The sequence below is a fragment of the Lagopus leucura genome, unplaced genomic scaffold, assembly GCF_019238085.1.
Source record: "Lagopus leucura isolate 7727_CA_CO unplaced genomic scaffold, USGS_WTPT01 Super-Scaffold_100026, whole genome shotgun sequence".
NCBI classification, from domain to species: domain Eukaryota; kingdom Metazoa; phylum Chordata; class Aves; order Galliformes; family Phasianidae; genus Lagopus; species Lagopus leucura.
Genome location: NW_024962277.1, coordinates 1,801,307 through 1,821,709, shown reverse-complemented (window position 1 = coordinate 1,821,709; position 20,403 = coordinate 1,801,307). Strand labels below are relative to the sequence as shown.

The 20,403-nt window shown below is 46.0% G+C and overlaps 2 protein-coding genes across 2 annotated transcripts in view; both read left to right on the top strand.

Annotated features, from left to right (window-relative positions):
- The first annotated feature begins 443 nt into the window (after nucleotides 1–443).
- TPRA1 (transmembrane protein adipocyte associated 1) lies at nucleotides 444–13,441 on the top strand. The gene is made up of 11 exons (XM_042880257.1): nucleotides 444–1,939; nucleotides 4,207–4,405; nucleotides 4,542–4,674; nucleotides 6,432–6,518; nucleotides 8,089–8,161; nucleotides 9,116–9,195; nucleotides 10,311–10,421; nucleotides 10,807–10,867; nucleotides 11,286–11,388; nucleotides 11,999–12,079; nucleotides 13,115–13,441. The coding sequence occupies exons 1-11, from the start codon at nucleotides 1,924–1,926 to the stop codon at nucleotides 13,347–13,349; spliced, it is 1,179 nt and encodes a 392-aa protein (XP_042736191.1). The 5' UTR covers nucleotides 444–1,923; the 3' UTR covers nucleotides 13,350–13,441.
- A 3,035-nt stretch (nucleotides 13,442–16,476) lies between these two features.
- Nucleotides 16,477–20,403, top strand: part of CHCHD6 (coiled-coil-helix-coiled-coil-helix domain containing 6) — a 101,111-nt gene continuing 97,184 nt past the window's right edge. Inside the window, exons 1-4 of the mRNA XM_042880517.1 lie at nucleotides 16,477–16,609; nucleotides 17,390–17,519; nucleotides 18,699–18,768; nucleotides 19,201–19,345. Coding sequence (XP_042736451.1) covers nucleotides 16,520–16,609; nucleotides 17,390–17,519; nucleotides 18,699–18,768; nucleotides 19,201–19,345 — 435 coding nt within the window. The 5' untranslated portion in view covers nucleotides 16,477–16,519. The remainder of the gene's footprint in view (nucleotides 16,610–17,389; nucleotides 17,520–18,698; nucleotides 18,769–19,200; nucleotides 19,346–20,403) is intronic.

The following is a 20,403-nucleotide window of genomic DNA, read 5'->3' as shown; positions in this document are numbered from 1 at the left end:
GGCGCCCCGATTTCTTTCCACCTCCCCGACCGCCTGGGTTGGGCTGTTTCGGGGCTCCTGTTTGAGTGGCTCTGCTGGGCTTAGCCGGAAAGGCAGCGCTTTGCTGCTCCTGCCGCTCGCAGCTGTCTGTCCGCCCTCTCGTGTGGCGCCGGCCGAGCGGAGCGGCGGTGCCGGGCCTGGCATGGCGGGTGTGGGTCCCTGCGACTGAGCGCCGCCTGCAGGAAGGCCGGGCCGGGAGGGCTGCGTCTTGCGGCGGGTAGGAGCGGGTCGGGCGGCGGAGGGGGGCTGTGGGGACGCGGCCCGGGCCTGGCTGCGGTTCTCTGAGGCGGTGCGGTGATCGGGGGCCCGGCGCGGGGCGTTAGGCTCCGTCTTCCTTTTCCTGGCCGCCTCCCCGCTGTCCCGGCTGGGCTTGGGCCTCGGCGCCGCGCTGTGCTCACGGCCTGTGCCCAGGGCTGCGTCGCTCGAGGCGCTCTGGAGCGCTCCGCTGCCTTCAGCTGCCCTTACAGCGGGTGGTTCTTGTTCGTGTGAGGTGTCCCCGTGCTGCTCCTTTCCTTCCTTTGCCTGGAAGAGGAACGGGAAGCCTACCATATAGTGTTGCTCCCGAGCTTGGCGTTCTGTCCTGTTTGGGTTACTGGTGCTCTTGGTGCTTTTTTAGTGTTGTAGTTCCTCTCTTTCAGAGTTTTGTCCTGAAGCAGAAGCGATAGTGAAAGTTGGAGAGAAGGGAGTTGAGCCCTGTCAGGACAGACGTGCCACCTGTTTGTTCGAGAATGCGATGTGAATGGCGATGGCTTTGATCTAAGGGGAGATCTGAACAACTGTCTTTAAAGGGGAGCAAAGAAAAAAGGTTTCTCTTTTTCCTTGAAAGCTATGTAACCTATTCGAGTAATGCTTTCATTTAAGCAGGGATCTGCTAAGTGCATCTCTCTGCCACTTGCATCCGGAACTGTAGGCAGCAATTCCAGCCCTGATGTGGTCTGTGCTTTCCGATGCTGTTTTCAGAAAGAAGGGAAACAATCAGTTTTATTAAACCTGGAAGTCTGGTAGGTTTGTGTGACCACATCCGTGAGGTTGAGTTTTGAGACTGCAGATAACTGCTAGTAACCTGAGCCTCAGTTTTCATTGGTTACAGTATGTGTCCTGAACCAAAAAGTAGAATCCCCTTACTAAGAGGCAGCTGCCTGGCCAGGAGGTGCAGCTGAGCCTCCAGCACTGTGTCTCTGCCTGGATGGAGAAACGCTGCTCAACCACATCAGGCTCAATTCAACTGTAATATAGCAAACTCCTTTTTTCCTTTTATTTTCCAGTGTTTGGCAGTTCAGGCTGTCTGTCAGAAGGAAAGCTGGGTTGGGGTGTGGGATGCTGATGTGTGGCTGTGGGGTGGCTTCAGCTCTTCTGTGTGGGCTGAGCTGGCGGCTCTGGGCAGGGTGTGGTGAGTGAGGGCTATGCTCAGCTAACTGGGTTAGTTCAGATGAGCTGGGGCATGGGTTGGAAAGTGCAGCAGGGAGCAGTGGTGCTGGGTGTGATGAAGGCTGTTTCCCGGGCATCAGTTCCCAGTGCCATTGCTGTGGGTTTGTTGCTGGTGGCCTCAACCAGAATAGGGCAATTCTCAACATCTTCTCTGTGGTCGTTGGCTATAAGAAAAGCATGACGTGTGCTGTGAGACTGATGGCTCTGGCTGCCCTTCATGCCCTTGTATGTTGGGCGTTGTGCTGCTCTGCCTTTGTAGGATAGTAACACCAGGCCATAGTGAGCAGCCTGGCATGGAGGTAATCTCAATTCTGCTTTGCCCTTTGAAACCTTGTGACTGAGGCTGGCTGTTGCATGTGGCCAACTCCTCTCCTTATCAGCAGCTCACTGCTGTTGTGTGATAGCGATGGATTCTAGGGAAAAAGGTTGGAGTCTCCTTGTTCTTTTTCTGAGGACATGTTTATTTTTCCAGGTAGGTCTGCAGCTTTATAATCAAACCCTTTTCACTGGGATTTCCCAAGTCAAATTCTTGGTCCCAGTAGCAGTTAGAGGTGTCATGGTTCATAGCTGATGTAATTCTACCCATGCTCTGTGAGTTTTCTCTATCCTTTCCCAGCATTTTTAAATTTCGGAAGGAATAAATTCTTCTGCATTGGTAAATATGAATGTATTTGTCTTTGCTGCTACTGAGATGTAGAGGTCAGTGAAAGTGTTTCAGAAGAGAAGAATGAAGCAAAGTTATTTACAGGAAATCCTCAATGGTGTCAGAGGAGTGAGTTACTGGAGGGAAGAGAAGACACTTCTGGGGAGTTGTGCAGTGTGGAGGTGGTTTGCTGGAACCCCTGCTAGAACTAAGATCATTTGGCACAGATATTGCCATCTCAGCACAAAGTTGATCTTTCCAGGTCTGTGTGTTTATTTAATGACATCTCTCGTGCAGCACAGCATATGGCAGTTGCACAGGAGAATCTCATCCCAGTGAGTATCTGTCAATGTGGGTGAATCAAAGGGAGGGTTTGTTAGCTAGGAGTGGCACGGGTACCCCTTGTCCTCAGAAGACTTAAGACAAATCTCAGCCTCTGAAGAAAACTCTGTGCCCTGGAGACCTGGGCAGTTTGTGGGGAAGGTGCTACTGAGCTCTGAAAGCTCCGGAGGTGGCGCAGGGCTGTGCTGCTTGTTCTTTCTGACCTGTGAGTCATCTCAGCCCTACCAGGGAAATGACCTGCTGACTCCTGGCATTGAGGCTGTTGGCTTTGCTATGCCAGCCAGGGTTAAATTCAGACAGGGGGGAGATGTCTTCTTTTAAGATGAATTCTGGATTGACCGCGGCACGCAGTGCTGTCTCTGGCTTTGTGCATGTTTGGGATGGCAGTTGGTAGAGATGTTTCAATCTGTGTCATCTGCAGCCACGTCACTGGAGGGTGCAGGGGGATGTGATGGGACCTTCAGCACACTGCTGGTCAAGTGTATTTAGCAGTGAGAGTTGCTACTTTAGGGTAAGAAGGGGGAGGATCTGCACAAGCTAACACTGAATCAGGAGAAAGTTTACTAGTCAACCTCTAATCCTGCTCTACAGTGAACCAGCATTCATCCAAGCTTCTAAGGTGACCATGGAATCAACAGAGAAACTGCAGCTATTACTTATACTGCTACAACATTTACAAAGCCACTGGGCACAAAACATGTGGTGCTTTCTGGAGAACAGAGTTTCTGTTCATCTTCTGTAAGGACAGCTAATAGTACAGCAGTGTAGGGCCTGGGGGTGGGCAGATGGCAGAAAAGATAAGAAAGTTCTCTGTGGCAGGCAATTCAGAAACACCTAATGAGGAGAATGGGAAGCTCTCTCTTGTCCTTTTTCAGGTGCCTGGAGAGGGCTAAGACAGGGCAGGCAAACAAGCTAAGCCCCACAATTCATTTTGAGTTCAGAGCTCTTTGGTGCCCGGGAGTTCAACCCGAAGAAAAACACATCAGGTAGGGACAGCTGCTGAGCCTGGGTTTGTGAACTCCTGGGTTTGTGTGCATCCAGGTGCTGATCGGTGTCTGAGAAGTGCGATGTGACCTGGATGGGGGGGTGTGAAGAAGGTGGAGAACCTGATGCTAGTAGGGTTATAGGAAGGTGCCAACTTTACACATCTTTACTGTTCTGATTTTAAAATCAGAATAGTTCTGGTGTCTTGCGGAGAGAAAAATGCTGATTTTTTTTTTTTGGCTTTTTGGATGTTGATTTCTGAATATAGTACATACAGTCCCTGTAGATAAAAGTATGTGGGGCTCTGACTGTAGGTTTGGTAACAGCAATAGGTTTTAGTTATGAACCTTCAACTTGACTTTTGTAGGAATTAATTTGTTGACTTCTTGGGCTTGGGATCTAGAATAATTGATGCTCTGATGCAGCAGGGTTTTTGTCTGATGATGCCATGTATTGCTGCTGAGCTTTGATTTATTCTATCAATCTGCTGAGGCTCAAGTAATCACTGTTTGAAGGTGCATTTTACTCTGATACAAGATGCTGATTTTACACTGTCTGCCCTAATGGCTGTGTGCAGAGTGAAGGCAGGTGTTATTCTGTTGTGTCATGCAGTCTTTCTGATTATAATAATTTGCAGTAACAAGCAGGAAGCAGTTGTGTGGGGGCCTAATGGAAGGGATACACTTTTTTAGCTCTGACTCACAACTGCTTTAATGTTCTCTTTTCTCTGCTGCTGTTGTCCCGTGCCACGTTTGACCTGAACTTGCAAGGAGGCAGGATATTCCAGTCCATGATGTCCATGATGAGATTCTCCTTGTCTGACAACATCACACGTTCTACTGCCCTGGTGACAGCACTGGATAATGTGACAACTTTGTCTCCAACGACAGCGCAGGCAATCAATGGCACGAACATCACGGTGCCACACAAATGCCTGCTGTTGCTTTATGAGGACATTGGGAGGTCCAGGTGAGAGACAAAATGGGGTCACAGTCTGACTGTGGGATTCTTGCTTTCTCAGTGTTTGGGTGAGCAGGGCAGGGCTGGTCCCTGACCTTCTTGGTGCTGCAGAGCAGGACAAAACTTTTCTATTTACTTTTTGCAGAGTCCGCTACTGGGATCTTTTGCTCCTGGTTCCCAATGTGCTTTTCTTTATGTTTCTTCTCTGGAAGCTGCCCTCTGCCAGGGCCAAAATCCGGGTCACTTCCAGCCCTATCTTCACTACATTCTACATACTAGTGAGTACTGCTGTGTGCTTTTGAACTGATTGATGGAGTGTTTTTTATTACCACTCTTGACAATTATCACTGAACCAGTGGAGAGAGAGAGCCTAGACCAAATCTAACATTTGAAGGTGTACTAGCAGGAATAGACTTCTTGCTGTTTGAACTCTACCTTTCAGCTTCTGGTAATGTCCATATTTAGATATGGTGGATTTTTTCTATGGTGATTTTGTTTTTTTCCCCTGCACGCTTTCTTCTGTTTGTCACTGTCTTGGAACCCAGCATCTTCTTTTTCCTTGTTTCTTGCATCATGTCACATGACACAAAACCAGTATCTCACTGTGTTCATGTATGTGAACCACTGAAGAATAATGAACAGCTCCATACATAACTGCTACAAAATCAAAAAATACTACTGGCAGTTTCCTATGTGGATTTAAGTCATCTTTTACATCTGCAGTTATACAGGGAAGGTCAATAAAAAGCTCGTTCTGAAGTCTTTGAGAAACAAAACTCCTCAGAAACCGCAGGGAAGAAAAAGTGAGCTGACTGCTGTTGGCTCTTTCAAAACAGTGTGAGGAGTAGAAAGTGATGAATCAGTCTTAGAGAAAAGTGCTTTTCAGTCAGTTTGATCTTCTGGATCGTTTTTGGAAATGAGGATAAGTGTGTTCAGTGAGGATTTCCTCTCAGGCAGTTGTTTGTCACATTCTGAAGGAATGCTTTCTTGTGGAGTCAGCGGTTAAAGCTAAGCTGATAGCTTTGTAAGATTCTCTCTCTGTTTAGAGGAAAACACCCTTTTTGCTTCCTGAGTTGTTCCTGCTCCAGAACCCTTCTGTAGGACCCTTCTTTTTTTGTCAGTGTTTTGTCCAAGTTTTCCACCCAAGAAGGGAATGTCACATTGTTATTCCTTGAGCTGTTTGCATCTCCCTTTTCTCTGAGGAGGAAGCGTTCTGCAGCAGATGGCTTATTGGTTGATTTCATCCATCTGGAAATCAGATTGTACTTTTCATTCTGTGTTAGATATGACTGTTGCATACCTTCATCATTAGCGTATCTAAGCCTGTAGCTTGGAGAATTGTATCTGGGAAAATCTGTGTTCTCAGAGAGGTCTGCCCAGCAGAGGGTAGATGTGTCCAGCTGAGCTCTTATTTGCATAGTGTGGCTGTGGCAGCACAGTGACTGATGGATTAGCCTTGCTGAGTTCTGGGCTGCCATGCTTAAATGGTATGAGCTGGTATCTTAATGCTGCACTGTGCAGTAAGCTAAGTTGCTTTAAAGCAGTTATCTGCATTGCCTTATCTTTTGCGTTCCTGAGCATTGTCAGTGTTGAGTGTGGAGAAAAACCAACTGTGTGGATTTCAGCTTTATCACAGATCTGAAATGTGGTAGCTGGTATAAAGTGGCTTCTGTTATCTGATGGGATTGGGTTATTCAGTCATACCAAGCACTTGATCTTCTAATTTGGAGAGATGTATTTTTCATCTGATTGCCCCCAGTGAACTGAAAGGTGGGGAGAATGACTGTAAGAGCATTGTTGTAAGGGAGTGTTTAATCTGATAGCTGAAGAAATGTGCACCTCCATGAACTCTAAGCCAGTGTTTCTGTACCTGACAAGCCTTTGGAAAGTTAACTCAAATATGTTATTACATTATGTCCTCAGTGCACATTATCAGGCTTCAAAGCTGGCCTGGAAATAGAATTCCAAGAAGGTATCCTGTATATGGTAATGTGCCTTTTGACTTGAGCTCTTTTTTGCTGCTTTTTTCCTGTAGGTGTTTGTGGTGGCTTTAGTTGGTATTGCCCGTGCTGTTGTCTCCATGACTGTGAGTGCCTCTGATGCTGCCACGGTTGCTGATAAGGTAGGTACTGTGCTCCTTCTGGAGGCTCTGCTTTGTGCAGTTCTGGCCACGGTGTTTTGCTACTGCTTCCCATTTATTTGCTTGCAAGAAGAATGTGTTCTTATTTGCAGTGCTCATAGCTGTGTTTACTATGAAATCCTGTTCCTCTAGCTGTATCTAAGCAGTCACCACCTCTAAGACTGTAAAACAATGGACTTCCTAGTTTAGACACACAAATGGTGGTAAAGCTTTCCTGTTGCAGAGATAGAAAGCTCTGCCTTGCGAGAGCTAAGCAAACATTCAGATACCTTTAGTGGATAGGCAAAGTGAGGCTTTTGATGCTCTTGCTCTGTTTGAAGGGCTCTTGGAAAAATACTGAACTTTCTTGTATTGAAAGCAAATAAAACAACTTTTCCTTTTTGAACTGATAGCTGAATGTCCTTGCAGTTCCTCTGAGCACAGGGTGAACCCTTAACAAACAGGAAATAGCCGTGTGTGTGCTCTTCCTTTGTAATGATTGCAATGGAGTGTTACCTAAAACAAAAAGCTCTGCTGATCTTGAGGTGCTGGAGGGAGAAGAACCACCTGCAGAGTATGAATCTTCTGCCTTTGTTGTTGAGGATCTGTGTGGTGGTTTTGCTTTTCCCTTTAATGTTACCTGCCAGAGCATTTTAAGGCTCTGCTTGTTGTGTGGCCGGATGTTTGTGGCATTTTCACTCACCTCTGTTGAACAGACAAAAGTCCAGGACTTGAATAACGAAGAAGAGATGAGAGGTGGCTTTTCTGAGCTCTGCTGGTACTGCTGCAAAGTACACTTGCTCAGAAGTGTAGAAAGACAGACACTATGTTAATTTTTTCCTGCAGAAGCATTTCCTGTTATTTTTTTTCTTTTTCTCATGTACATGCTCCTGTTGTGTATTCCTATTTTATCACTTGCCTCTTATCTGTGTGTGTTGTCAAAACAGTGCCATTGGAAGCTTGGAGGAAAAGGATCAATAAGCCAGGATCTGGGTTCTTGTACCCAGATTTGACATTGCTTTATTGCATGACTTTCTGGAAAGTCACTTGACCTGCTGTTTATCTGGTCTTGTTTCACCAAATAAAGTTTGGGAATGAAAATGACAAACTGGAAGCTATTAAATGCAGGTTTGACTATACTTTGAATTTGGGGACCTGCTGTCTTTGAAGGAGGACATAAGTCTTATTCAGTCTTTACTTTAGAACTTACTACTATAGGAATTGGCACTGTTTGATGTTACAGCTTGAAGATCATTTTGTTGCTGCTTCTTGGTGGTACAGCAAAAAATGCACATCTGTGGTAGGAGACAGATTTGTAGGTATGGCAGACTGTGGCCACATTGTGTCCCAAACAGCAGGCATGCTGTTTGCTCTCACAATTGTTCTGTCCAGGCAAGAGCTTGAGGCAAGTGTAAAATGAACATCCTACAAAGCATGAGGAAGATTTGTGGAAATAGCCTGCTCCAGTGAGAGGCAGCCATCCTCAGGGATAGAGAACAGAATTTTCTGTATTAACTTACAACTGGTTCCTGGCTCTTCCTAATCATGTTTGTCTGGTTTCTTTATACCTCAGATCCTGTGGGAGATCACAAGGTTCTTCCTTCTGGCGATTGAGCTGAGCGTGGTGATTCTAGGCCTTGCCTTTGGTAAGTGTCAGGAGGTTTACTGAGTGCTGTGAATGTTTCCTATTCCCTTCCTTTCCTCAGAGACCACATCTGTAAGTGTGTACATTAAGGAGCACTAGAATAAAGACAGAAGACAAACTGGACAGCTTATTGGTAACGGTTGAAAGCCTGGTTACATTTGCAGTTCTGCAGTTTGTGCAGTTTCAGGGTTTATTTGTGCTTTATTTGTTTTGCACGTGGTGAAGGAGCGTGCAACATGTGAAAAGGCCTTTATACAGAGATCAGCTGCCTGATCTTTGCATGAAACACATCTTATTTAAGATAGTCATGTTTGAGGATACTTCTATCACCTCACCATTGTTTAGTTTTATTCTCTCCTGGCTTCATTTGATTCATTTAGCTGTACCTTTGTCACTCTGCATTCAGTTGTATGAGTGAAAATACTATTGGAGCACACCTTGCTGACGGGGAGAGGGAATGTAGTAGGTGTCTCTGCCGTGTCTGCAATTGAGATATGAACACTGGTTCTTCCCACTTTTGTGGGATCATAAAGTAATTTAGGTTGAAAGGAGCTTTTGGAGATTGGTTGCTCCATCATGTCCCAGTGTAAATATTTCTAGATTGTTAGGCTTTCCCTCCTCGTCACTGTTTTTCCTGAAAAGAAACAGCAGTCTGTCTGTGTAGCTGGTAATGGAGTTGTTCCTGCTTTTTTTTGGGGGGGGGGCCTCATAGCCCCAGTGAAAGAACTTGTTTATTTTCTGTATATTAGTGTGGGCAGGAGGAAAGCAAGTTAAAACCTATTGTTTTACAGGTTTTGTTTTGTGTTTCAAAGGATCAGCTCTCCAAGTGGAAGCAGTTAACAAAGGTTAAGTGAGCTTCAACCTTCCTTTGAGGGCCTCTGGAAATGCAGATGTTTTATTATATTTGTTTTGGTTTTTAGCACATCCTGATTCAACCTGTGTTCCTTAATTCCAGGTCATCTGGAGAGCAAGTCGAGTGTGAAGCGTGTTCTGGCAATCACTACAGTGCTGTCTCTAGCATATTCTGTCACCCAGGTGAGTACGTTAGTACAGAAGAGGTTAATTGGCTTGAAGTCAGCTGTGGGGCTCCTGCCTGGAATGTGGGGAAAAGTAGCAGCTTTGCTCTTTGGACTAGGTTGTGGGGAAAGACTGGATTCTTGTGGTAGTGTATGGGGATCCCAAAATATACACTAGACCATATCACACTGTCCTTTTCATGGTGTGAATGGCTCAGCCAGTGTCAAGAAATAGGGAGGAAATTTAGATGGATAGTTTTGTCCAACAAATCTTGGAACAAGAGCTAGAGTTTCTTACATGTGTGCCACAAATGCAAACTAGATGGAGGCAGCCCAAGTGTGCTCATTGGGCTGTGCACTGTGCTGCTTGTCTCCTCTTGAGCTGAGAGCTCTTGCTTCCCTTCAAACTAGCAGCTGGCTTGCTAGCTCCATTGATTAGCTCAGTCCATCTCTCTGGACAATGCAGTGTGTGTCTGGTGTTGTTCTTCTCCTTAATACGTAAGTGGCCAGCCTTGTGCCTCTATTTGAGGCAGTACCAGAATAACAGACAGTTGTTTGATCAGGCCCTTGTGTGCAGTGGCAGTGAGCTGTTCGTTACCACATGACACTTAATTGGGCACCTACAGCTCCAACACTTGATATACTGGATCTGGGTTTAGTGATGCTTAGAAGTGTTTTTCTTATTCCACTGTCTGTATGGAAGCTTCTGTTCTTAACCATTTTTGAGAGATTTAAATGAAGGAGACAGTCTCCTTTCCCAGCTGTTACACAAATGCAGGCATTTATATTCTGGATACAGCAGGGAAGGTGTGCTTTGAAGATTGGAATGAAACTGTTTGAAACAGAGGGCTGTGTCCACTCTCCTCCTTTCACTCTGTCTCTTTTTCTGGAATATCACTGATACTGTTTTTGTTTAGATACTCATTCTTGCCATTTTGTTCCCCTCGTGTTTTGTTTTGTTTCTTCCTCTTCTCCTGGGTGAACATAACTTGGCCTAAGCAGGGCAAAATTTGTGCTTCAGGTGGCAGAGACAACTTTTATTTGAACTTTGAACGTAGTCTCTTTTATACAGACAGCCACTGTAATGAGGATGCTGACTATAACAGTACTGTGATGGTGCCTTTTCTTTCCTAGGGGACCTTGGAAATCCTCTACCCTGATGCTCACCTTTCAGCTGAAGACTTCAACATCTATGGCCACGGAGGGAGACACTTCTGGCTTGCCAGCTCTTGTTTCTTCTTTCTGGTGAGTATGAGGCATGTATTAAGCACTTTGACAGCCTCTTTGTATTTTCTGAGTGGGACAAGGAGGATGATTTGAGTATAATAAGGCCCTGGGTCCTTCCTGCCTGATGTGCAGTGCAGTATTGATGCTTTTCATGAGGCAGTGAAGCTGAACCAATAAAGGTGTGAACTACAGCAGCTGAATTCAGGTGTTTCTCACTCCCTGTTTCTCAGTGACTAGCTGTGCTGATGAGGTGAGGTGTGGAGCTCTCACATGTGCACTGGGTTTAATAATGGAGGCCTGTGCCACTAACATGAGGCACCTAGGAGGTTCATGACACAGTATTCTGCCCCTACCAAGCTTTCTAAGCCACAGAACAATTTTCTTTTTTCTTTTGCCCCAACAGGTCTATTCCTTTGTGGTGATTCTTCCAAAAACTCCTCTTAAAGACCGGATTTCTCTGCCCTGTAAGTGACTGTAGTGTTTCCATCATGTAAGTGGGGCAGCACCAGGATAAAAAATAAGTGAGGGGAGTAAGAGGTTCCTGTATGTGGCTGTGCTATGGATGCATCCTTCTGTCTCAGCTGTGGAATTCTTTCTCTACCATGTCTCTGCATGTGTTGCCAGGGCCAAGTGCTTTCAGAACTCGTTTTCTGTGCTTGCATGCATACACATGCAGGAGGAGATGTTTAACACTTTATACCTGTCAGTCCTGGCAGCATGGGACAGAAAAATTTGGTCTTAACTGCTGAGAGTTTATAAACAACCAGGATGCTGAGATGCTTGCATTGGGTTTGCTGTCTCTATTGAACAGAACCTACTGTTTGCACTGTGCTGGTGCTTATGAGGTTGAGCTTCATCTTCATGTCTGTGTCTTTCTCACAGCCAGGAAGAGTTTTTATGTTTACGCTGGGATCCTGGCAGTGCTGAATCTGGTGCAGGGTTTGGGCAGCGCCCTTCTCTGTGTGGATATCATAGAAGGACTGTGGTATGTATGTTGGGGAAGGAGTCTACAGCCTGCTTTCTAATGTTGCAATTGTGTCCTTCAACAGTGCCTCAAGAAAACAAACTTCTGCAGTGTTCCTAAGGAGGAATAAAGCTATTGTTTGTTTCATGGAAAAAACTCACATCTGTGGGGGTCTTTGGAGCTGCATGTTCCACAGTGGTCTTGAGGTGGGGAACAGGAGTGGCAGTGTGAGTCCACTGAAGCCTGATCATTGGCTTGTTTCTTAGAGAATATGTGAGCAAATGGTCTGTTTGCTAGAAATACAAGATACCTTTAGTCATATCTGGAGTCTCATTCTGCAGTTCAAATCAGTTGTTTTCCATGAGTCAAAACAGGGAGAACTGAGATTTTGCTTTGAGTCAGATCCTGGGATGTGACATGGTTCCCTTCCAAGGTGTCTAGGATCAATGACATGTTCACAGCAATGTCTGTTAGTTTGCATCAGTCCAGATTTGTTTAGCACAAGGTTTGTGCTCTGCTTGCCTGCTCTTGAGGGAAATAGAATCATTTCTTCTGGGTGGATGTGGCTGGGGTTATCCAGCTGTATTGTTTGAGTCCTAAATACCTTCATCTTCCCTTTTGCTTTTGACAGCTGTGTTGATGCTACTACATTCCTTTACTTCAGCTTCTTTGCACCTCTCATCTATGTGGCATTCCTGAAAGGCTTCTTTGGGTGAGTAGCAAGAACAGGGGTTTAGAGACTGACCATTGTTATTTGATCTGTGCCAGATTGTTTTCCAGCTGTAGAATAAAGGCAATGACTGCAATGACTGGAATGCCAGTGAGGGAGCCAATGTTTCATTCCTGGCTTACTGATTTTCTTTGTGGTCCTGCACTGGCCACTTGTATCCAGGGCTCCCCTGTGTACAAGGCAGAACCAATAGTTGCATTTCCCTAAGCACCTCTCTCTGTCACTTCAGTGTCTACATCCTATTTGTGCAAAGTTCTGCTGCTGAAGTCAGCCACTAAATCAGTTAGTGAGGGACTGAGTCCTGGCAGATTAAGCTGGCTCAAAGTGAGTTTTTAGGAGGTTTACTGGTTTAACAGCCCTTGGCTCGGGTTTCCTATACAAGGGCCCAGTCCCCAGCTGAAAGCTCTGTCCAGTGTTGATTACTGGGTTGGGTGTGCCGCCGTGTGGCCACTCAGGAGAGATGCATGTTGGTAGGAATTCCTTTTTGTAAGCTGTACGTTTTATTGTCCTTGAGCGAGAGACCTCAATCAGGCTTTAGAATAACTGGGAATAAGAAAGTACTCCTAAAATATCAAAATGCTTCTGATGTCTTTGAAATCAGAACAGCATCTGGAGATAGAGATAGAAAGTGCTGATTTGCAAGTGTTTGTATTTTGATTTTCCTGTTGCACACAGGTGGAATGAGAAATAGAATATTTTTGTTGTTTGCTGTGAAGTCCAGTGATGCCTGGATGCTGCTCTCAGTAATTCAGAACTCAGAAAGAGGAGAACATGCTTGTGACACCGATGTCAGGACTGCTGTTTTTATTTCCCCTAGGCAGCCTGGTCCAAAGCTACAGTTAGCATTGTTCCATGGCAGTTATTCCACTATGACTATATCCAGACTGAAAGCAACATGAAAAGTTCTTTAATACTTAAATACACGCTGTTTCAGTGCTACTGAGTTTCAGTTAAGGGTAAGTGGCTGTTATGAGATATTTTGCTTAAACATGTACTTTAAATCTTTAATGACTCTAGGTCTGAGCCGAAGATCCTTTTCTCCTACAAGTGTCAGGTGGATGAACCTGAAGATGTGGATGTGCACCTACCCCATGCTTATGCTGTTGCCAAGAAGGAAGGAATGGATTCTGGGTTCTACTCAAGCACTCAGATTGATACCACAGCCTACCTGGATGACGTGGCCTCTATGCCGTATCACGTGGGCAGCATCAACAGCATAGACAGCGATCGTTGGAAAGCTATCAATGCCTAAGGCAGGGCTCCCCCCTGCACCTTATGAACTCCCTGATGCTGAGGATGTTAGGATATCCACTGGAAATCTGTTCATCGCTATCTGCTGTGGTTTTCCTCTTTTCCTTAGGATTTCTGAAACCTATCGTGGAACTAAGTTGGCAGCCTTTTTGCAGAGAATATTTCCCGTCACTGCCTGAGAGCAATCCAGAACAGTCCTGTTCATAAACCTATAAACATTGAACCTTCCTGATTCTTTGCGTTCCAGATGTGAATATGGCCCAGAAGGACAGGCCTGACTGGCGCCTCCTGCTTTTCAATGACTGACAGCACTTGTCTGCCAACTAAGGGAAATATCGTTTAGAAGCTGTTTATTTGACTGTGTATTCTACTCACATGGAGAGAGTTTGGTGGTTTAAACCAAAGTTTGTGTTCCTGGGCTTTCTCAGGCAGCACAGTTGTCTGGATCTTATCACAACCATGGATGGGTGGCAATAGATGTGTCTCAATGGCGAAGCTGCTCAGTTGGACTCATCTCTGGTTTCAGCTAATGCTAATGAAAACTGTGAATTGCAATTGTTAGGAGTTAAAAGGATTGTGATCTGAGTGTGCAGGAAGGAGAAAAGAGGTGTGAAGAGAAATGAGCTTCCCAGTGTGTCCTAGGGCTGCTCTGGGAAGCACAGCTGGTATCTTGCAGCACCTGTGTGAGCTGACACAATAATAGGGAGGCAGGACAGGCAGCTGCTGCCCAGCAGAGCTGAAGTAGTTATGAAACAATCTGTGGAGGCTGCACTGCTGTTCATCTGAGCTCACAGGAACATCTCAATAACAGCACTGAAGCGGGGTGAAGTTTCAAGAACACAGCATGTACAGTAGGTATGTGTTATGTCTTCACCATGCTTCATGGCAGGGTCGTGGAGAGGGCTGTGAAGGAAGAGGCTGTCTGTGCTGATGAAGGCTTCAGAGATGTTCAGATGCCTGAGGCAGGATAGAAGCTGATGAATCTGAGCTGTCAGTGTCTAGTGTCTGGGAGTTCTTAAACACCACAGGCATCTTAAGATCAAATTGGCTGGTGTTCTAGGTTGGGTAGGAGGTGGATGCTCTGGTAGAACTGCTGTGGCAGTGTCCTCTTGTTACAGTTCAGTTCCCCAGACTTCTAATGACCTTAATAGGCTTTTCATCTTGATACATTGAAAATACTTACAGGCATGTGAAGTGTGGTTCATTTAAAAGCTGTCTGGAACTTCTTCGTCTCTTCCACACTGGATTAGGGACTGTTGTCAGAGCTGTTTGACGTGTGGTTCTAAGACAGTTTGTTCCAATTCAGGGACTGTTGAGCTGATAGCTGCAGTAAACTGGTTTCTGAGACAGACTGTGCTGTCCAAGGACGAAGAGGTTTATTCTTCTAGCTTTGGGGAAGTCAGCTTTGGGGGAACCTACCTGAGTCATCTGGGTAGGTGGAGATCTGCTGTAGGCGATAGTATCTTCCCATTAGAAAGAGTAGAAAGAGGGGAAACTTGAAACATTTTGGCACTGTGCATCTCTTGCCCCACCTCACTGCTGTTCCTGAAAAAGAATACTGGGGTAAGAGTTCCTGGGGAAATCATCACGCAGGGTGCAGCATGGAGGTATCAGTTTAGAATCATGAGTGTATGCAGCGAATGCATTTTCCATGTAGGGAAAGAAATAGTTTAGATAAGAACACAAGGTTCCTGTCAGTTGACAAAACTATGCAGGCCCTTCACTTATCTTTTATTTCGTTAATGAGCAATGCAGCTTCTCTGTTCTGCAGCTTGGGGAACTTTGCCCTGCAGGCTTCTGGGTAGCATTGACACCATTAATAATAAAATTTTTAAAATTCCACAAAACTTTCTATTTTATCAAGTGAAGAAAAAACTTCCACGTGTGAGAGCTGGAGTGTCTAGCCTGCCACATTTCTCCTGCTGTAATGACTATGGAAGGGGTGGACAAGCAACTGGCCTGGCCAAGTTGGTCCTTGCCACATCAGAGAAGTGTTCTGTGCTCCTCCTTTTTCTTGCTGTGACTTTGCATCAGCCACATTTTACTTGTAAAAGGGATGGATGATGTGGTGCCTGAATTGCCCTGTTGCTGCTCTTACTGTGGCTCCGACCCTGAGCTGCTGTTAGCAAGCATGGGAAAACCTGCAGAGCTTCCCTGGAGTCTGTTGGCCTTGGACAGGTCTGAAAGATTGGAATGTCTAAGCAGATCTGCTGTGCAGGTGGTCAGTGTGTCCATACTGTCCTTTGCCAGCAGGACTCCAGTATTTCTGGAGCTTCCCATGTTGCTGGGGAGCTTCTGTGCTAGGTCACGGACTGACCTTCCTTCTGGTGTATTTCTATGTATATAAGGCTTTGGGCTGTATTCACAACAGGCCTTGAGCAGAAGTGTGTTGTGTGTGGGGGGTGTGTAAAGAGTCTAAATAGAGAATAAATGTATATTTTTGTTTGTAAAATAAAGAAATACAATGATGTTTGGCATAAATGGTTATACTTTCTTAAATGATCTGTGTTGTGGAGTATTAAAAAAACAAGCTTAGCAGATATTAATGGAGTTACATGGTGCCTTTTTCCAAGAGACAGAATTTTCCCTTTCTGGAAGCCTAGGAGAGCAGATCAGTGTAAGAGTGATGTTCAGGTATAAGCAGTTGAGTTTGTTCTCTGTAACTGGATCCTGCTGTTCCCAGGTGTCTCCAGCACTGGGGGCTCTGCTGTAGGCAGGGTTTCTTCCTTAGGAAAAAGCCTGTGTGGCGAGACTTCTCGTTCTGGGCTTTGGGATGAATGGTGATGGGCTTTTTCAGTGCCAACAGCTGACGCTGCTCTGTCACGCTGCACTCTTGAGAATTCCAGCAATGGGGAAAGTCCCCAAAGAACTACACAAATATTCGCCGCTTGCAGGACGAAGCAGTAGGACGGGGCTGTCTGCCGGCCGGAGCAGGGAGCTCTGGATGTGCCGTGTCCGCGCAGGACGCGCTCGGACGTCCCCGCCGCCGGGCTGCCGCCTCCGGACCACAGCTCCCGTGGTGCCCCGCGGCCCGCCGCCAGTACGGCGCCACGCGATTGGCAGCCCCGGAGCCGCCCGCCAATGGGAGCCCGCGATGTTGGCGGGCGCCGGCAAAGGGGAGGCGCTGCTCGGCGCGGGAGGAGAGGCGTCCCCAGCGGCCGCCCCGCCGGCATGGGGGGCAGCGAGAGTAGCCACGGCGGCAGGAAGGTGTCCTTCGGGCTGGACGAGCGGGAGCAAGTCCGGGTGCTGCAGGGCATCAGGGTGAGGCGCTGCGGGGCGGCGGGCCCGGGCGCGGCTTTGCTCGGGGGGACGCAGCAGCCCCGGGCCGGCCTGCACCCATCTCAGTGCACCGTGTGTGTGGTGCGACTCCGCGCCGAGCTCCGTGTGCCCACGGCAGCTGTATTTCTGTGTGCCTTTGGACGCCGTTCCTGGGTGATGGGCGCTGTGTGTGTGCGCAGCCTGCCCTGCCCGCGGGCTGAATGTGAAGGCTGCGTTCTGTTTGGTTCGCCTCCAATGGGCGCTGCTCATTCGCACTGTATTTCTATGGAACAGAATTATTTTGAGATACCTACTGCCTTTCAGGTTGAAATTGGGCAGGTGTGGCTCTTAGTTTGTCTGTAGGCTGGAATTTTTATCGCCAGTTTTCTGCTATGGCCGTCTGCTCGGTGGATGAAGAAAGATGCTGGCTGCAATCTTTTGGGACTCCTGTATGGCCTCTAATGCCATCCCTCACGAGGAGAACAGCAGAGCACCTTCACTGTAAACGTGATCAGGCTTCCTAGCAAGGTGATTGGTGCCTCACATCTGTCAGTGTTCAAGAGGCACTGGGATAATGCCCTCAGAAATGTGCTTTAACTTTTGGTTAGTCTCTGAGTTCACACAGTTGGATCAGATGTCTCTGATGGTCCCTTCCACCTGAGCTTTTCTGGTTTTGGAGCAGCTTAAAGGCTAACAAATTAAATGCCTTTATCCTGACGTATATGTACATTAAGTGCTTAGATAACTAACTTGAGTAATTGCTTTCTCATGTGTGTGTTTTAGCTCACTGAAGATGTAGTGAATCGGATGAAAGAATCTCAAAGTAAAAGGGACAGCCAGAGGTCACCCCACTTACCCAGTGGTACAGCTCAATTTTCAACAGCCGCAGAAGGGAAACCCAAATCTCCTACAGGTACTGCCGGTCCCTGTCGGGTCTACTGATTTGACACCTGTAGGGGAACTGTTAGGTCAGGGTTTGAACTGATGGTGAACACCTGGTGAAGGGGTGCGGCTGGCCCAGGGAGCACAGGCAAATTGTTTGCATCTGTGGTTCCCATGAGACTAGGAGGGGTGGACCAGTGTGGGGTCCCCCCTGGGCTCATATAAGCACCAGCCACTGAATGAAGAGCATCTCTTGGACCTAGGCTGCTTCCTGTGAAGGACTGCCACATAGTTATAGAGCCCCTTCACCACCTGGGTGAGTTCCAGTCTTTTTTGTGTGTATGACTGTTGGCCTACCTGCAAATACTTTTCCTGGTGTTCCCAATAATGTTTCAGAAGCAATTTTGCTGCTTCCTGAGCAGAACAGCATGCTGTTTAGCACTTGTTCTTGTTATATAGCATGAATATATCCTGAGAAGAGCCACTGAAATGCTGTGGTTCTAGTTCTGTTGCTGTGGGACCTTAAGCAAGGCAACTTGTTTTTGTAGATCTTTTTGTTTTGTCTTTAGGATGCCATCGTTCTCAGATGCATTAAGAAACTTGTATGACTTTGTGAGTGTAGAATTTCAGATAAACACACAGTAAGCAAGGCAGTAATTTTTTTTTTACGTTATCTTGTGTTTCTTGAAACTTGTTTTACTGTCCCTTTTCCATGCACAGGGAGTATATAATGGATGGGTGGGGAGGTGCTGCTTTTTGTTCTTTGGAAATGTTTGTTCTTGGAGGAGAAGCATAGACTAAACACAGGTTACACGGTACGTCGAGCGAATGGCGAGAGCATGATTTCTGAATTTGACTTTCCTTACACTTCAGAAAATGATTTGATTTCTGTTGGCTCACAAATATAGAAACAACTAGAAAATGGACTAAAAGTATGCTTATGTTTCAGTATAAAACAGTGTCTGTGAGTAACATCCTTCCCTAGACAGGTGTGTAGTATACTTGGTTCAGTGTACCTTGCTGAAGACAGTGCTGTCAGTGTTTCTTTCTTCCACAAAGTCTAATTCCATCAGATTTGAATTTTCTTGAGAATTCTCTAGATTATTATTTATTGTCTTGATGGGATGGCATGTATTAAGTATTCTTAATCAGATGATTCAGGCTGTGTTTTGTATTACAGTTGTCAGTTTTGTTCTTTCCTTCTTTCTAGGAATCCAGCCACCAACAGCAAGTAACTCTGGTCAGAAGGCTACAGTTGCAGAGCAGGAATTATATAGGAGGTGAGGTGAAGTTTGAGGAAAAGAGTAATTTAGCTCCTTTTATGCTGTGAGACAGGCTCACTCCTTTTATTGTGGTGCGTCCTTTCATCTTGTCCAAAGCAGTATCTATTTATCTAGCTAACTACTTTCTATTATCGCAATTTTTTGGTGATAATTAAGTACTCAACAGAGCTAAATATAACTGAAATACAAGCCTATATGGAGCTCAGTTTGCTGTTTTTGCCTGGGCTGTTTGTCAGTGAAAGCTGCAGGTCATGCCTGAAGTTGGACTTTTGAATTTCTGCTGATAACGGAGGGACTGTGAGCAGCTTTGTGCCAAATCGATTATGCATTTGGGGTTTTGCCCTTGTCAAGGATTGTCCATGCTAAGCCATGACCTGGTGCCAGAAGTCAGCTGATCAACTTTTCTGTTTGTCTTTGGCACTCCTATAGGTATGAGCAGGAGCAGGCCCTGGTTCAAGAGGAGCTGCTCCGGCTGGCCAAAAGAGAAAGGGAAGCAGCTGGTGAGGTGCTGAGTACTGCCCTTCAGCGGGAAAGGAGCAGCACCAATGAGGAGAGGAAGAGAGCAGCTCAGCTGGTGAGTAACGGCATCCGCTACGTTCCCATGCGGGACAGACTGGAATCACTCTGCTTGAAGGGGTTCATCAAATGTCACTTGTATGTTGAGTTTAGAAACTGCTTTAGTCTGAAATGCTGGTCTCCTCGTAACTCTACTCCTTGGCTTAGAGTGTAGTCAGCAAGCTGCACCAGTTGTTTCTCAGTGATTCTAAGGCCAGGCTTGCAGGGAATGGCACAAGCAATGACTGTGCTGAGAGCAGCCTGACCTGTGGGGGAAGAAGTATGAATGGTTAGTGTGCTTTGTGTGTATGGGCTTGTTATCTGAGACAGTGTGTTCTTTTAAACTGGCAAGTGTCTGAAACAAATGTATGCTTTTAAACTCTGCTGATCTGACCTGTCATGAAGCTTTGCTTTGTGTTCCTGGATTATGGTTGTGCAAGTACACAAATTAAAAAAAAAAATCTTGGATATTTATCATCCTGGTAACAAAATGTACTGATGCTTAATGCTCACTTGATACCATTTTATGTTGTGTTCCATTAAATACTGATTACTATGCCAATGCTGTACTGCCTGTACACAATACAGTATCTTACTGGAACTGCCACTTCTTCCTGACTTGCAGTGGGATGAGGTGGGACAGCAAGGTGGGGCTGTGCTTCCAGCACCTGAGGTCAAACTGCCTGTTTGTGTAAACTGTGATGTTGAAAATCTTTGTTGAGAAAACTGGGCTGAGAATAATTCTCTTAGCCTAGTGCATACTGAAAGAACGGCTTAGGAAGAGGGGACAGACTTGAGCAATGCTTGTTGTCTCTGTGTTCTGTCCTACTGATCTCTTGCTTGCACTTGATTGAACTGAAGAATCTTTGTGGTTTTTTTTTTTCTCTGTGTGCTGAACAGCAATAGGCACAGCGTAGCCAGGCGTGTGATTTTTGCTGTGAAGCATTTTGAAGTTACAGTCATAGAATTGACTTAGGTTGGAAAGGACCTCAATGATCATCAAGCTGAATAATAATACCTGGGGCTGAGTAAATAACATTTAAGTGAAAATAACTGTGCAATGGTTTGGACAGAAGA

What these genes read in the sequence shown, in the direction of transcription:
- TPRA1 (XM_042880257.1), top strand. An exon ending in TAGCATATTCTGTCACCCAG is followed by an intron (nt 9,196 to 10,310) that starts GTGAGTACGTTA and finishes TTTCTTTCCTAG; the next exon opens with GGGACCTTGGAAATCCTCTA. An exon ending in AGACCGGATTTCTCTGCCCT is followed by an intron (nt 10,868 to 11,285) that starts GTAAGTGACTGT and finishes TCTTTCTCACAG; the next exon opens with CCAGGAAGAGTTTTTATGTT.